The following is a 16,540-nucleotide window of genomic DNA, read 5'->3' as shown; positions in this document are numbered from 1 at the left end:
TAACATAATTACTGTAGTGACTAAACAACATAGTGACTGAAACAGACAAAGTAATGTGTAAATAATGTAAATAAATAGATGAACCATCTGTAGCTGTGAAGTGAACACTAGTAAGGTTGTAAATACTGTATAGAGTAGGCTAACCCATGTGGTTCCTGTGGATGTTAACATAATTACTGTAGTGACTAAACAACATAGTGACTGAAACAGACAAAGTAATGTGTAAATAATGTAAATAACTAGATGAACTATCTGTGGCTGTGAAGTGAACACTAGTAATTTTGTAAATACTGTATAGAGTAGGCTAACCCTTGTGGTTCCTGTGGATGTGAACATATTTACTGTAGTGACTAAATAACATAGTGACTGAAACAGACAAAGTAATGTGTAAATAATGTAAATAAATAGATGAACCATCTGTAGCTGTGAAGTGAACACTAGTAAGGTTGTAAATACTGTATAGAGTAGGCTAACCCATGTGGTTCCTGTGGATGTGAACACAAGTTGTAATTACTGTAGTGACTAAATAACATAGTGACTGAAACAGACAAAGTAATGTGTAATTAATGTCAATAAATAGATGAACCATCTGTGGCTGTGAAGTGAACACTAGTAAGGTTGTAAATACTGTATAGAGTAGGCTAACCCATGTGGTTCCTGTGGATGTGAACATAATTACTGTAGTGACTAAATAACATAGTGACTGAAACAGACAAAGTAATGTGTAAATAATGTAAATAAATAGATGAACCATCTGTAGCTGTGAAGTGAACACTAGTAAGGTTGTAAATACTGTATAGAGTAGGCTAACCCATGTGGTTCCTGTGGATGTGAACACAAGTTGTAATTACTGTAGTGACTAAATAACATAGTGACTGAAACAGACAAAGTAATGTGTAATTAATGTCAATAAATAGATGATCCATCTGTGGCTGTGAAGTGAACACTAGTAAGGTTGTAAATACTGTATAGAGTAGGCTAACCCATGTGGTTCCTGTGGATGTGAACATAATTACTGTAGTGACTAAATAACATAGTGACTGAAACAGACAAAGTAATGTGTAAATAAATAGATGAACCATCTGTGGCTGTGAAGTGAACACTAGTAAGGTTGTAAATACTGTATAGAGTAGGCTAACCCATGTGGTTCCTGTGGATGTGAACACAAGTTGTAGTTACTGTAGTAAATAAATAACATAGTGACTGAAACAGAAATAGTGATTCATTTGGATGAATGGGGTATGTATTTTTGTCAACTCTGTACATAATTTTTAAATTGTGCTTTTTTTGCTAATTTGTGCATGTTCAATTGCTGAAAAACCTGCGGCCCCCAGACCCCCGGCTAATTTTCAGTCTTTTTCATTAAGTTCACATTACATGCCTGGTTGTGGCTTGTGCAGCCCTTTGAGACATTTGTGATTAAGGGCTATATAAGTCAACTTTGATTAATTGATTGATTGGAAACGAACACACTTTGGATACCCTTGCCTGAACATCTTTTCAAAGTTATATTTTTAAAACAAATTTCCTGATGTTTGCAAAGATTAACTAATAAACGTCACCTACTCAGTGGCCTAGTGGTTGGAGTGTCCGCCCTGAGATCGGTAGGTTGTGAGTTCAAACCCCGGCCGAGTCATACCAAAGACTATACAAATGGGACCCATCAAGGGTTGGAATTGGGGGTTAAATCACCAAAAAATATTCCCGGGCGTGGCCACTGCTGCTGCCCACTGCTCCCCTCACCTCCCAAGGGGTGAACAAGGGGATGGGTCAAATGCAGAAGACAAATTTCACCACACTTAGTGTGTGTGTGACAATCATTGCTACTTTAACTTAAACTTTAAACACGAGCCTAACTGTCATTTCTGCCTTTTGCAGTTTTCATTGAGTTGTCACATTGGTCAGCGTCAACTACTATGTTGTTTTTGTGTGTGTCAGTGTCGCTTCTTTGTGGTCCACCGGAACCAACTCAACATGTGGTTTCACTCCTCGCTATTCTTCCCTGGAGTCCTCCTCACACTCTGAGCGTAGAAAACATGCCGATGGAAGGAGCACTTTGCTGATAAAAAAAAGCGTTGTTGTACAACAAAGCACCATGCTTTTGTCCCGCCTCGCCCAAACGTTGAACTTTTGGAAAAGTTGACGTCGCCTCGCCGTCTAACCTCTTTATGTCAGCGGCCTCACGGCTCCCGTGTGTGACATCAGCAAAGTTGTCCGTGTGCATTCTCATCAGAGGGGCTGCCACGAGCTGATGTGGACCACACGAGGCCAGATGATTGCAGTCTGTAAAGAAAAGACATTGAGGGCCACATTGTACAAAACCCAAAAGCAGTGAAGTTGTCACGTTGTGTAAATGGTAAATAAAAAGAGAATACAATGATTTGCAAATCCTTTTCAACTTATATTCAATTGAATAGACTGCAAAGACAAGATATTTAATGTTCAAACTGAAAAACTTAATTTGTTTTAGAATTTAATGGCAGCAACACATTGCAAAAAAGTTGTCACAGTGGCATTTTTACCACTGTGTTACATGGCCTTTCCTTTCAACAACACTCAGTAAATGTTTGGGAACTGAGGAGACACATTTTTGAAGTGGAATTGCTTGATGTACAGCTTAAGTTGTTCAACAGTCCGGGGTCTCCGTTGTGGTATTTTAGGCTTCATAAAGCACCACACATTTTCAATGGGAGACATGTCTGGACTACAGGCAGGCCAGTCTAGTACCCGCACTCTTTTACTATGAAGCCACGCTGTTGTAACACGTGGCTTGGCATTGTCTTGCTGAAATAAGCAGGGGCGTCCATGATAACGTTGCTTGGATGGCAACATATGTTGCTCCAAAACCTGTATGTACCTTTCAGCATTAATGGTGCCTTCACAGATGTGTAAGTTACCCATGCCTTGGGCACTAATACACCCCCATACCATCACACATGCTGGCTTTTCAACTTTGCGCCTAGAACAATCCGGATGGTTCTTTTCCTCTTTGGTCCGGAGGACATGACGTCCACAGTTTCCAAAAACAATTTGAAATGTGGACTTGTCAGACCACAGAACACTTTTCCACTTTGCATCAGTCCATCGCCGGCGGCGTTTCTGGGTGTTGTTGATAAATGGCTTTGGCTTTGCATAGGAGAGTTTTAACTTGCACTTACATATGTAGCAACGAACTGTAGTTACTGACAGTGGTTTTCTGAATTGTTCCTGAGCCCATGTGGTGATATCCTTTACATACTGATGTCGATTTTTGATGCAGTTCCGCCTGAGGGATCGAAGTTCACAGGCATTCAATGTTACGTGCAGTGATTTTTGATGATATTACAGACCGTAGATGGTGAAATCCCTAAATTCCCTGCAATAGCTTGTTGAGAAATGTTGTTCTTAAACTGTTGGACAATTTGCTCAGGCATTTGTTGACAAAGTGGTGACCCTCGCCCCATCCTTGTTTGTGAATGACTGAGCATTTCATGGAAGCTGCTTTTATACCCAATCATGGCACCCACCTGTTCCCAATTAGCCTGTTCCACCTGTGGGACGTTCCAAATAAGTGTTTGATGAGCATTCTCAGTCTTTTTTGCCACTTGTGCCAGCTTTTTTGAAACATGTTGCAGGCATCAAATTCCAAATGAGCTAATATTGGCAAAAAATAACAAAGTTTTCCAGTTCGAACGTTAAATATCTTGTCTTTGCAGTCTATTCAATTGAATATAAGTTGAAAAGGATTTGCAAATCATTGTATTCTCTTTTTATTTACCATTTACACAACGTGACAACTTCACTGCTTTTGGGTTTTGTACATAGAAATAAATATTGTGTAATTCTCACAATACCAGGCTCACAGGTTTTTTTTATTTTTTTTTGTTTTAATTATGTTAAAGTGTTTAATACGCAAAACTTCAGCATGTTAATAAAAGAAAGTGGACTGTTAGGAAATCAAGCTGATTTTCCTAAATGTTAGATAATACAACATGTGATAGTTCTGCCTCAATGAAAGCTTCTTTTATTCTGAAAATGCATTGTGTAGCTCAAGGTAATGTTATTTATTTGGTGCTGGAATACGTTCAAAGCTCCTCTTGGACCGCCAGTTTTTGACCTCGGTATTTGTCAAATCCTAGTTACGGCCCTGATCATAAGGGGCTGAATAAAACAAATTAAATTGATGCGTTTGGTGTCTTCTTGCGATATGCATTTTCCTGCGTATGGAACAATCCAAGGCACTCTCACAGTTAGAGCTTGCATCTTCAATGAGCGTGCTAAAAAAGGTGTGTTCTATTGTAGATGTATGGTGTCTAAAATACCCAGAAGAAAGTGGTACATATATGACTGCTGCATGTTTCAAAACAGAGCAAAAACGCCACAGGTCGGAGCATGATAACATGAATGTGCAGTAAATGAGTGTATCCATGGTGAAATCTCATTTAGATGAGGTGGTCTGCTCCAGTTATCGATTGCACGTGCGGTCTTAGTAGATCACACGCAAACTCGTTGGCATTACACCTCTCATATTGTTAATTTTAATATATATTGGAGTAGCTACCAGACATGTACAAAACCCAAAAGCAGTGAAGTTGTCACGTTGTGTAAATGATAAATAAAAACAGAATACAATGATTTGCAAATCCTTTTCAACTTATATTCAATTGAATAGACTGCAAAGACAACATACTGGAAAACTAAATGTTTTGAAATTTAGGGATTTCACCATCTACGGTCCATAATATCATTAAAAGGTTCAGAGAATCTGGAGAAATCACTGCACGTAAGCCATGATGTAATGGACCTTCAATCCCTCAGACAGTACCGCATCAAAAAAACGACGTACGTGTGTAAAGGATATCACCACATGGGCTCAAGAACACTTCAGAAAGCTACTGTCAGTAACTACAGTTGGTCGCTACATCTGGAAGTGCAAGTTAAAACTGTACTATGCAAAGCCAAAGCCATTTATCAACAACACCCAGAAACGCCGCCGGCTTTGCAGGGCCCCAGCTCATCTAAGATGGACTGATGCAAAGTGTAGAAGTGTTCTGTGCTCTGACGAGTCCACATTTCAAATTGTTTTTGGAAACTGTGGACGTCGTGTCCTCCGGACCAAAGAGGAAAATAACCATCCGGTTTGTTGTAGGCGCAAAGTTGAAAAGCCTGTGATGGTTTGGGGGTGTATTAGTGTCCAAGACATGGGTAACTTACACATCTGTGAAGGCACCATTAATGCTGAAAGGTACAAACAGGTTTTGGAGCAACATATGTTGCCATCCAAACAACGTTATCATGGACGCCCCTGCTTATTTCAGCAAGACAATGCCAACGTGGCTTCATAGTAAAAGAGTGCGGGTACTAGACTGGCCTGCCTGTAGTCCAGACCTGTCTCCCATTGAAAATGTGTGGCGCATTATGAAGCCTAAAATAGCACAACGGAGACCCCCGGACTGTTGAACAACTTAAGCTGTACATCAAGCAAGAATGGGAAAGAATTCCACCTGAAAAGCTTAAAAAATGTGTCTCCTCAGTTCCCAAACATTTACTGAGTGTTGTTAAAAGGAAAGGCCATGTAACACAGTGGTAACAATGCCCCTGTGACAACTTTTTTGCAATGTGTTGCTGCCATTAAATTCTAAGTTAATGATTATTTGCAACAAAAAATAATGAAGTTTCTCAGTGTGAACATTAAATATCTTCTCTTTGCAGTCCATTCAATTGAACATAAGTTGAAAAGGATTTGCAAATCATTGTATTCTCTTTTTTCTATTTACCATTTACACAACGTGACAACTTCACTGCTTTTGGGTTATCTTTAATACCAGCCTGCAGTTCCAAAGAGCCTTAAGGAAATATTATGAATACGTTTTAGTGTTTCAAGCACGCATACGCTCGTAGAATTACAGCACGTTTAATCAGTAACATTTTTAGTGACTTATTTCTAAAATCAGCGCACACAAACAAGGAGCCAGGGAAACCTCTTGATTGTTTAAGTGCCTAAAACGCACAGACTTGCCCCTGCAAAACTCTCATGCCCGTATAAGGAATTTAACCATCAGTATAGTGATATGTTACATGTGCAATAAAGTCTACATTGTCTTTAACACCAGTACACACTAACAAGGAGGAAGGATACATCATGGGGGTTTTTTTCAGTCGCGCGCGCACAGTCCCAGACGGAAGTTAACATCATGACCTGTGGTTGAACAAGGATTAAAACATGAGATAATGTTGCATCTTTCTTATGACGCAAAGCAAAAAGTCTTGCTTGTCAAAGTTGTACCGTCACTTAAAAATACTTCTGATAACACCGCCTCGATCGACATATTTCCCAATCAAGCAACAAAAATGCAACAAACACAGCGAAACTTGAACGCAAAAAGTAAAAAAATAAATACAAAAACACCCATTATCTAATCCAGTGTTTTTCAACCTTTTTTGAGCCAAAGCACATTTTTTGCGTTGAAAAAACCACCAGCAGAAATCATTAAAAAAACGAAACTCGGTTGATAGTAAAAAGTTGTTGTCGCAATTGTTGGATATGACTTTAAACCATAACCAAGCATGCATCACTATAGCTCTTGTCTCAAAGTAGGTGTACTGTCACCACCTGTCACATCACGCCCTGACTTATTTGGACTTTTTTGCTGTTTTCCTGTGTGTAGTGTTTTAGTTCTTGTCATGCGCTCCTATTTTGGTGGCTTTTTCTCTTTTTTTGGTATTTTCCTGTAGCAGTTTCATGTCTTCCTTTGAGCGATATTTCCCGCATCTACTTTGTTTTAGCAATCAAGAATATTGCCGTTGTTTTTATCATTCTTTGTGGGGACATTGTCGATCGTCATGTCATGTTCGGATGTGCATTGTGGACGCCGTCTTTGCTCCACAGTAAGTCTTTGCTGTCGTCCAGCATTCTGTTTTTGTTTACTTTGCAGCCAGTTCAGTTTTGGTTTCGTTCTGCATAGCCTTCCCTAAGCTTCAATGCCTTTTCTTAGCGGCACTCACCTTTTGTTTATTTTTGGTTTAAGCATTAGATACCTTTTTACCTGCACACTGCCTCCCGCTGTTTCCGACATCTACAAAGCAATTAACTACCTGCTGCCACCTACTGATATGGAAGAGTATTACACGGTTACTCTGCCGATCTCTAGACAGCACCGACACTTAACAACAACACATCATTTGCAGACTATAATTACTGGTTTGCAAAAAATATTGTTAACCCAAATAGGTGAAATTAGATAGCACAGTGAATGAAAAACACTGATCTAATATAACTATCACTTTTCTTTATAACTTTCATTAGTTCTTAAAAATCTGCTTCCACGTCTTGCTTCTCTATAAACAAGCCCCGCCCACTCCGCTTTGTGCCTCGTTGACCTGGAGCTGCTGTGACGTAGCCCCAATCATCACCTTATCACTTCAAACCATCGATTTCAACCACGGTAATGCTTCCATGTTAACGCCAGGGATTTTTTGCTCCCCCCGCAATTCCCAGAAAGCAGCCAAAAGACTGTCAGTTTAAAATTGACCACTCAACAACCGACAATTAACCACCTTTCTTTTGTAAATGTAGCCATTACATCTGAATGTGGTTCGTGTGTTGCTGTCAGACTGTAGGTAATATTAGCTGTAAATAACTATTAAATAAATATAAATATAAATATCTGTTCCTTGTGTACTCCGTATTTTTGCAAAACTGCCACTGACATTTCAGTTTAACATTTTTATTTAAGTGTTTTTGTTTCTGTAAAATGTAAACCTTTTTCTCCAAATATACCTAAAGTAAATAATAGTTTTACAATGACCATTTTTTTCCCACACATTACTAAGTTTTTTGCAAAAAAACCAACCACTTTTTTCTCCCACAATATTTTCACTTAATTGTTTCACACTACTTGTTAAATGGCATACATTTTCTTGTAAAATTTAAACTTTGGTCTCAAAATATTCCTACAGTGCATAACTTTTTTCTCACAATATTACAAACTTTTTTTTATAATATATTTGACTTGAATCTTGAAAAATTGCATAACTTGGTCTTGTAAAATATTTTTTTCTCAGAATATTCCTAAAGAAATCTTGCATGATAACTTTTTCTCTCAATGTTGCAGTTTCTTAAAATAAATAAATACATCATGTACATATTTTTACACAATTCTTGTAAAATAACTGTTTTCTCACAATATTGCAACTTTTAAAAAGAAGAAGACTTTTTCACAATATATTTGACTATAATCATGTAAAATTAATACCCGTTTCTTAAATAAAATAAAAAAATGCTATTAAAATATTTCTACACATTTCTTGTAAAATAACTTTGATCTCACAATATCGTGTTCTTGAAAAAAAAAAAAAAAATTCCCAATATATTTGTATATTTTTTTACTTTAATCCTGTAAAATGTCGTATTTTTTTAAATGTACATTTTTTTCTCACAATATTACTAACTTATTTCTAAAACAAAATTGTTTTTCATAATATATTTGACTTTAATCATGTAAGATTAATGCCTTTTTCTTAAAAAAAATTGTTCTTAATATATTTCGACACAATTATTGTAAAATAACTTTTTCTCACAATACTGCAACCTTTTTCTAAAAAGAATTTACTTTTTCACATTATATTTGACTTTAATAATGTAAAATGCCGTATTTTTGTTTTCTCTCACGATATTACTAACTTTTTTCTAAAACAAAACTTGTTTTTTATAATATATTTGACTTTAATCATGTAAAATGAATACCTTTTCCATAAATAATAATAAAAAAAAGTTCTTGAAATATTTCTACACAATTCTTGTAAAATAAATTTTTTCTCACAGTATGGCGACTTAAAAAAAAAACTTTTTCACAATATATTTGACTTTAATCATGTAAAATTAATACATTTTTCCTAATTAAAAAAAAGTTCTTCAAATATTCCTACACAATTCTTGTAAAATAACTTTGATATCACAATATCGTGTTCACTATTTTTTACTTTAATCCTGTAAAATAGGGTATTTTTTTCATTTCAAAATTTTTTCTCACAATATTAGTACCTTTTTTCGAAAACAGAACTTGCTTTTCATAATTACTTTAATCATGTAAAATGAATGCCTTTTATATATAAATATATATATATATATATATATATATATATATATATATATATATATATATATATATATATATATATATTTAAATCCATATATAATTCTACACAATTATTGTAAAATAACTTTTTTCTCACAATATTGCAACTTTTTTTTTTATAATTATGACTTTTTCCCCAATATACTTGACTTTAATCATGTAAAATGAATAAATTTTTCCTAATTTAACAATTATAACAATAATAACTGTTTTCTCACAATATCATGTTCTTTAAAAAAAAAATGTTCCCAATATATTTGACTTTAATCATGTAAAATGGTGTATTTTTTTTAAATGTCATGTTTTTTCTCACAATATTACTAACTTTTTTTCTAAAACAAAACTTGTTTTTTATAATATATTTGACTTTAATCATTTTCCACAATTCTTGTAAAATAACTTTTTTCTCACAATATTGCAACTTTTAAAAAAAGAAGACTTTTTCACAATATATTTGACTATAATCATGTAATATTATTACCGGTTTCTTAAATAAATTTAAAAAATGCTGATAAAATATTTCTACACATTTCTTGTAAAATAACTTTGATCTCACAATATCGTGTTCTTAAAAAAAAAAAAAGGTTCCCAATATATTTGTATATTTTACTTTAATACCGTAAAATGACGTATTTTTTTTATGTAAATTTTTTTCTCACAATATTACTAACTTATTTCTAAAACAAAATAGTTTTTCATAATATATTTTACTTTAATCATGTACAATTAATGCCTTTTTCTTTAAAAAAAAATGTTTTCTTAATATATTTCGACACAATTATTGTAAAATAACCTTTTTCTCACAGTATTGCGACTTAAAAAAAAAGTTTCACAATATATTTGACTTTAATCATGTAAAATGAATCCCTGCCTCTACAACCCTTTTCCTAATAAAGTTCTTAAAATATTTGTACACATTTCTTGTAAAATAACTTTGATCTCAAAATATCGAGTTCTTTAAAAACAAAAAACGTTCCCAATATATTTGACTTTAATCCTGTAAAATGAATACCTTTTCCTTAAATAATAATAAAAAAGTTCTTAAAATATTTCTGCACGATTATTATAAAATGACTGTTTCCTCACAATATTGCAACTTTTCTTAATCACTTTTTCACAATATATTTGACTATAATCATGTAAAATTAATGTTTCTAAAAATTAAAAAAATATGTTCTTAATATATTCCTACACAATTCTTGTAAAATAACGTTTTTCTCACAATATTGTGTTCTTTAAAAAAAACAAAAAAACGTTATTTGACTTTAATCATGTAAAATGGTGTATTTTTTTAAATATCGAGTTTTTTCTCACAATATTACTAACTTTTTTCTAAAACAAAACTTGTTTTTTATACTATATTTGACTTTCATCATGTAAAATGGTTGTCTTTTTCTTTATACAAAATAGAATGTATAATATATATATATTCCTACACAATTATTGTGAAATAACTTTGTTTTCACAATATTACAACTTTTTTCTAAAACAAAATTATGACTTTTTCACAATATATTTGACTTTAATCATGTAAAATAAATTGATTTAAAAAAAAGTTCTTAAAATATTCCTTCACAATTCTTGTAAAATAACTTTGATATCACAATACCATGTTCTTTAAAAAAACTAAAAAAGTTCACAATATTTTTTTACTTTAAGCCCGTAAAATGACGTATTTTTTCTCACAATATTAATACATTTTTCCTAATTTAACAGAAAAAAATTCTAAGAATATTTTTACACATTTCTTGTAAAATAACTTTTTTCTCACAATATCATGTTCTTTAAAAAAAAAAGTTTTCCCAATATATTTGACTTTAATCATGTAAAATTAATAAATTTTTCTTTAACAAAAGGTTATTGATAGATTTTTACACAATTCTTGTAAAATAACTTTTATCTCACAATATCATGTTATTTAAAAAAAATGCTCCCAATATATTTGACCTTAAAGATGTAAAATGGCGTATTTTTTTGAAATGTCAAGTTTTTTCTAACAATATTATTAACTTTTTTCTAAAACAAAACGTGTTTTTTTTTATAATATTTGACTTTAATCATGGAAAATTAATACATTTTTCTTAAACAAAAAATTCTTGATAGATTTTTACACAATTCTTGTAAAATAACTTCTTTCTCTCACAATATTGCCACTTTTTCTAAAAAACAATTATGACTTTTTCACAATATATTTGACTTTAATCATGTAAAATTAATACCTTTTTTTTAAAATGTAAAAAAAATTATGTTCTTAAAATATTTCTACAGAGTTCTTGTAAAATAACTTTTTTTTCTCAATATGGCAACGTTTTTTCTGAAAAGAATTATGACTTTTTTCACAATATATTTGACTTTAATCATGTAAAATTAATAATTTTTTATTAAAAAAAATGTTCTTAATACATTTCTACATAATACTTGAAAAATAACTTCTCACAATATTGCAACTTTTTTCTAAAAAAGATTGACTTTTTCACAATATATTTGACTTTAATCATGTAAAATGAATACATTTATCCTAATAAAAAAAGTTTTTAAAATATTCCTACACAATTCTTGTAAAATAAATTTGATATCACAATACTGTGCTCTTTAAAAAAACAAAAAAAACGTTCACAATATTTTTTACTTGAATCCTGTAAAATGCCGTATTTTTTTATTTCTTAATTTTTTCTCACAATATCAGTACCTTTTTTCGAAAACAAAACTTGCTTTTCATAATTACTTTAATCATGTAAAATTAATGCCTTTTATAAAAAATAAAAATAATCTATATATATTTCTACACTATTGTAAAATAACTTTTTTTCTCACTATATTGCAACTTTAAAAAAATAATAATTATGACTTTTCCCCCCAAATACTTGACATTTAATCATGTAAAATTAATACCTTTTTCATAATTAAAAAAAAAAAAGTTCTTAAAATATTTTTACAAATTTTTTGTAAAATATTTTTTCTCACAATATCATGTTCTTTAAAAAAAATGTTCCCAATATATTTGACTTCTCACAATATTACTAACTTTTTTTCTAAAACAAAACTTGTTTTTTATAATATAATTGACTTTCATCATGTAAAATGAATACAATTTTCTTGAACAAAAAATTATTGATAGATTTGTATACAATTCTTGTAAAATAACTTTTTTCTCACTAAATTGCAATTTTTTTCTGAAAAACAATTATGACTTTCACAATATATTTGACTTTATCATGTAAAATGAATACCTTTTATAAAAAATAAAAATAATCTATATATATTTCTACACTATTGTAAAATAACTTTTGTTCTCACTATATTGCAACTTTAAAAAAATAATAATTATGACTTTTCCCCCCAAATACTTGACATTTAATATGTAAAATTAATACCTTTTTCATAATTAAAAAAAAAAAGTTCTTAAAATATTTTTACAAATTTTTTGTAAAATATTTTTTCTCACAATATCATGTTCTTTAAAAAAAATGTTCCCAATATATTTGACTTCTCACAATATTACTAACTTTTTTTCTAAAACAAAACTTGTTTTTTATAATATAATTGACTTTCATCATGTAAAATGAATACAATTTTCTTGAACAAAAAATTATTGATAGATTTTTGTACAAATCTTGTAAAATAACTTTTTTCTCACTAAATTGCAATTTTTTTCTGAAAAACAATTATGACTTTCACAATATATTTGACTTTATCATGTAAAATTAATACCTTTTTCTTAAATGTAAAGAAAATATGTTCTTAAAATATTTCTACACAGTTCTTGTAAAATTACTTTTTTTTCTCAATATTGCAACTTTTTTTCTGAAAAACCAACTGTTTTTACAATATATTTGACTTTAATCATGTAAAATTAATAAATGTTTACTTAAAAAATGTTCTTAATATATTTCTACACAATACTTGAAAAATAACTTCTCACAATATTGCAACTTTTTTCTAAAAAAAGATTAACTTTTTCACAATACATTTGACTTAAATCATGTAAAATGAATACCTTTTCCTTAAAACAAATTTCTTAAAATATTTCTACACAATTCTTGTAAAATAACTTTTTTTCTCACAGTACTGCGACTTAAAAAAAAACATTTTTCACAATATATTTGACTTTAATCATGTAAAATTAATACATTTTTCCTAATAAAAAAAGTTCTTAAAATATTTCTACACAATTCTTGTAAAATAACTTTTTTCTCACATTGTTGCAACTTTTTTTTTTAAAAAGAAGAAGACTTTTTCACAATATATTTGACTTAAATCATGTGAAATTAATAAATTTTTCCTACTAAAAAGTTCTTAAAATATTTCTACACATTTCTTGTAAAATAACTTTGATTCCACAATATCGAGTTCTTTAAAAACAAAAAACGTTCCCAATATATTTGACTTTAATCCTGTAAAATGAATACCTTTTCTTAAATAATAATAAAAAAAGTTCTTAAAATATTTCTACACGATTATTGTAAAATAACTGTTTCCTCACAATATTGCAATTTTTCTTTTAAAATAATTAGGACTTTTTCCCCAATATACTTGACTTTAATCATGTAAAATGAATACCTTTTTCCTAATTTAACAAAAAAAAAAACTTCTTAAAATATTTTTATTTTTATTTTTGTAAAATAACTTTTTTCTCACAATATCATGGTCTTTAAAAAAAATTCCCAATATATTTGACTTTAATCATGTAAAATGGTGAAATTTTTTTAAATGTCAAGTTTTTTCTCACAATATTACTTTTTTCTAAAACAAAACTTGTTTTTTATAATATATTTTACTTAAATCATGTAAATTTAATACATTTTTCTTAAACAAAAAATTATTGATGGATTTCTACACAATTCTTGTAAAATAATAATAATCATTTTTCTCACAATATTGCAACTTTTTTCTAAAAAACAATTATGACTTTTTCACAATATATTTGACTTTAATCATGTAAAATTAATACCTTTTTCTTAAATGTAAAAAAAATATATATGTTCTTAAAATATTTTTACACAGTTCTTGTAAAAAAGCTGGGCTCGAGCTCATCTAAGATGGACAGATGCAAAGTGGAAAAGTGTTCTGTGGTCTGACGAGTCCACATTTCAAATTACTGAGTGCTGTTAAAAGGAAAGGCCATGTAACACAGTGGTAAAAATGCCCCTGTGACAATGTGTTGCTGCCATTAAATTGTAAGTTAATGATTATTTGCAAAAAAAATTAAGTTTCTCAGTTGTCTTTGCAGTCTATTCAATTGAATATAAGTTGAAAAGGATTTGCAAATCGATGTATTCTGTTTGTATTTACCATTTATACAACGTTATACAACTTCACTGGTTTTGGGTTTTGAACATTATCTTTAAAACCAGCCTGCAGTTCCAAAGAGCCTTAAAGAAACATTATGAATATGTTTTAGTGTTTCAAGCACGCATACGTAGGGTTGGAAAAATTCTGGGAATATTCAAAGTTGGAAACTTTCCATGGGAATTAACGGTAATTAATGGGAAAAAAACATTGAATGCAACATGCTAGATCTTACCATTTACACAACGTGCCAACTTCACTGCTTTTGGGTTTTGTATTTAGAGACTTATTTTGCCCAGGTCTGGCCTAAATACAGTAACATCTAATACAAACAATAAGGAGGAACGTTGTTTGGATGCATGAAACGTTATGTAAATTGCTGGCTGAGCCAGCGAGTACCTGACTCACATACTTCAACAGCTGGAGAAGAGGAGCTCTTCATAGGGCGGAGACATAACAGACAATAGAAAACTCCCACCTGCACATCACATGACGTCAGACTAGCGATTGACCCCCTGGGATCTTTCACTGACCACTCCAGACACCATGAACATTGCGTAATGTTGCTGACTCTGACTTTATATATAACATATATTATTTTTTCCTCCTGTGTCACAGATATTCAAGAGTGTTACGAGGTGACCTTGCAGCTAAACACGCAACAAAGTGTGCTGACAATAGAAGACGGCGATAAAGCGGATGCGTGGGAGGTAACTGCTGTACCTTGTCACCTATTGTTTACATCCAAAGTTGGAGCAGGGCGGGGTCAAAAGACCGTTTTGTCATCATCGTGCTGCTTGCTAGACTTCTGTTCAAATGTAATAATCACTTATTCTTCTGTTGTTTGATACTTGACATTAGTTTTATTAAGAATCGATCCAATATCAAGTAGTTACAGTGCGTCAACTTTTCTAAATCATTGAATGATTCAATTGTTACTCACTATTATACAAACCCCGTTCCCAAATGAGTTGGGAAATTGTGTTAGATGTAAATATAAACGGAATACAAATCCTTTTCAACCCATATTCAATTGAATGCACTACAAAGACAAGATATTTGATGTTCAAACTCATAAACTTTATTTTTTTTTTGCAAATAATAATTAACTTAGAATTTCATGGCTGCAACACGTGCCAAAGTAGTTGGGAAAGGGCATGTTCACCACTGTGTTACATGGCCTTTCCTTTTAACAACACTCAGTAAACGTTTGGGAACTGAGGAGACACATTTTTGAAGCTTCTCAGGTGGAATTCTTTCCCATTCTTGCTTGATGTACAGCTTAAGTTGTTCAACAGTCCGGGGGTCTCCCTTCTGCTATTTTAGGCTTCATAATGCGCCACACATTTTCAATGGGAGACAGGTCTGGACTACAGGCAGGCCGGTCTAGTACCCGCACTCTTTTACTATGAAGCCACGCTGTTGTAACACGTGGCTTGGCATTGTCTTGCTGAAATAAGCAGGGGCGTCCATGGTAACGTTGCTTGGATGGCAACATATGTTGCGCTAAAACCTGTATGTACCTTTCAGCATTAATGGCACCTTCACAGATGTGTAAGTTACCCATGTCCTGGGCACTAATACACCCCCATACCATCACAGATGCTGGCTTTTCAACTTTGCGCCTATAACAATCCGGATGGTTCTTTTCCTCTTTGGTCCGGAGGACACGACGTCCACAGTTTCCAAAAACAATTTGAAATGTGGACTCGTGAGACCACAGAACACTTTTCCACTTTGTATCAGTCCATCTTAGATGAGCTCAGGCCCAGCGAAGCCGACGGCGTTTCTGGGTGTTGTTGATAAACGGTTTTCGCCTTGCATAGGATAGTTTTAACTTGCACTTATAGATGTAGCGACCAACTGTAGTTACTGACAGTGGGTTTCTGAAGTGTTCCTGAGCCCATGTGGTGATATTCTTAACACACTGATATCGCTTGTTGATGCAGTACAGCCTGAGGAATCAAAGGTTACAGGCTTAGCTGCTTACGTGCAGTGATTTCTCCAGATTCTCTGAACCCTTTGATGATATTACGGACCGTAGATGGTGAAATCCCTAAATTTCTTGCAATGGCTGGTTGAGAAAGGTTTTTCTTAAACTGTTCAACAATTTGCTCACGCATTTGTTGACAAAG

The 16,540-nt window shown here is 32.0% G+C and overlaps 1 protein-coding gene across 9 annotated transcripts in view; it reads left to right on the top strand.

Moving 5' to 3' along the window:
• The window catches only part of dlg3 (discs, large homolog 3 (Drosophila)), a 399,427-nt gene that overhangs the window by 53,238 nt on the left and 329,649 nt on the right, over positions 1 to 16,540 (top strand). For all 9 annotated transcript variants that reach the window (XM_061930678.1, XM_072912496.1, XM_072912493.1 and 6 more), the window contains exon 4: positions 15,024 to 15,115. In XM_061930678.1, the coding sequence (XP_061786662.1) occupies positions 15,024 to 15,115 (92 nt within the window). The remainder of the gene's footprint in view (positions 1 to 15,023; positions 15,116 to 16,540) is intronic.

Source organism: Nerophis lumbriciformis, linkage group LG36, assembly GCF_033978685.3.
Source record: "Nerophis lumbriciformis linkage group LG36, RoL_Nlum_v2.1, whole genome shotgun sequence".
In the NCBI taxonomy this organism is placed as follows: Eukaryota; Metazoa; Chordata; class Actinopteri; order Syngnathiformes; family Syngnathidae; genus Nerophis; species Nerophis lumbriciformis.
This window is presented reverse-complemented; position numbering and strand designations above follow the sequence as displayed.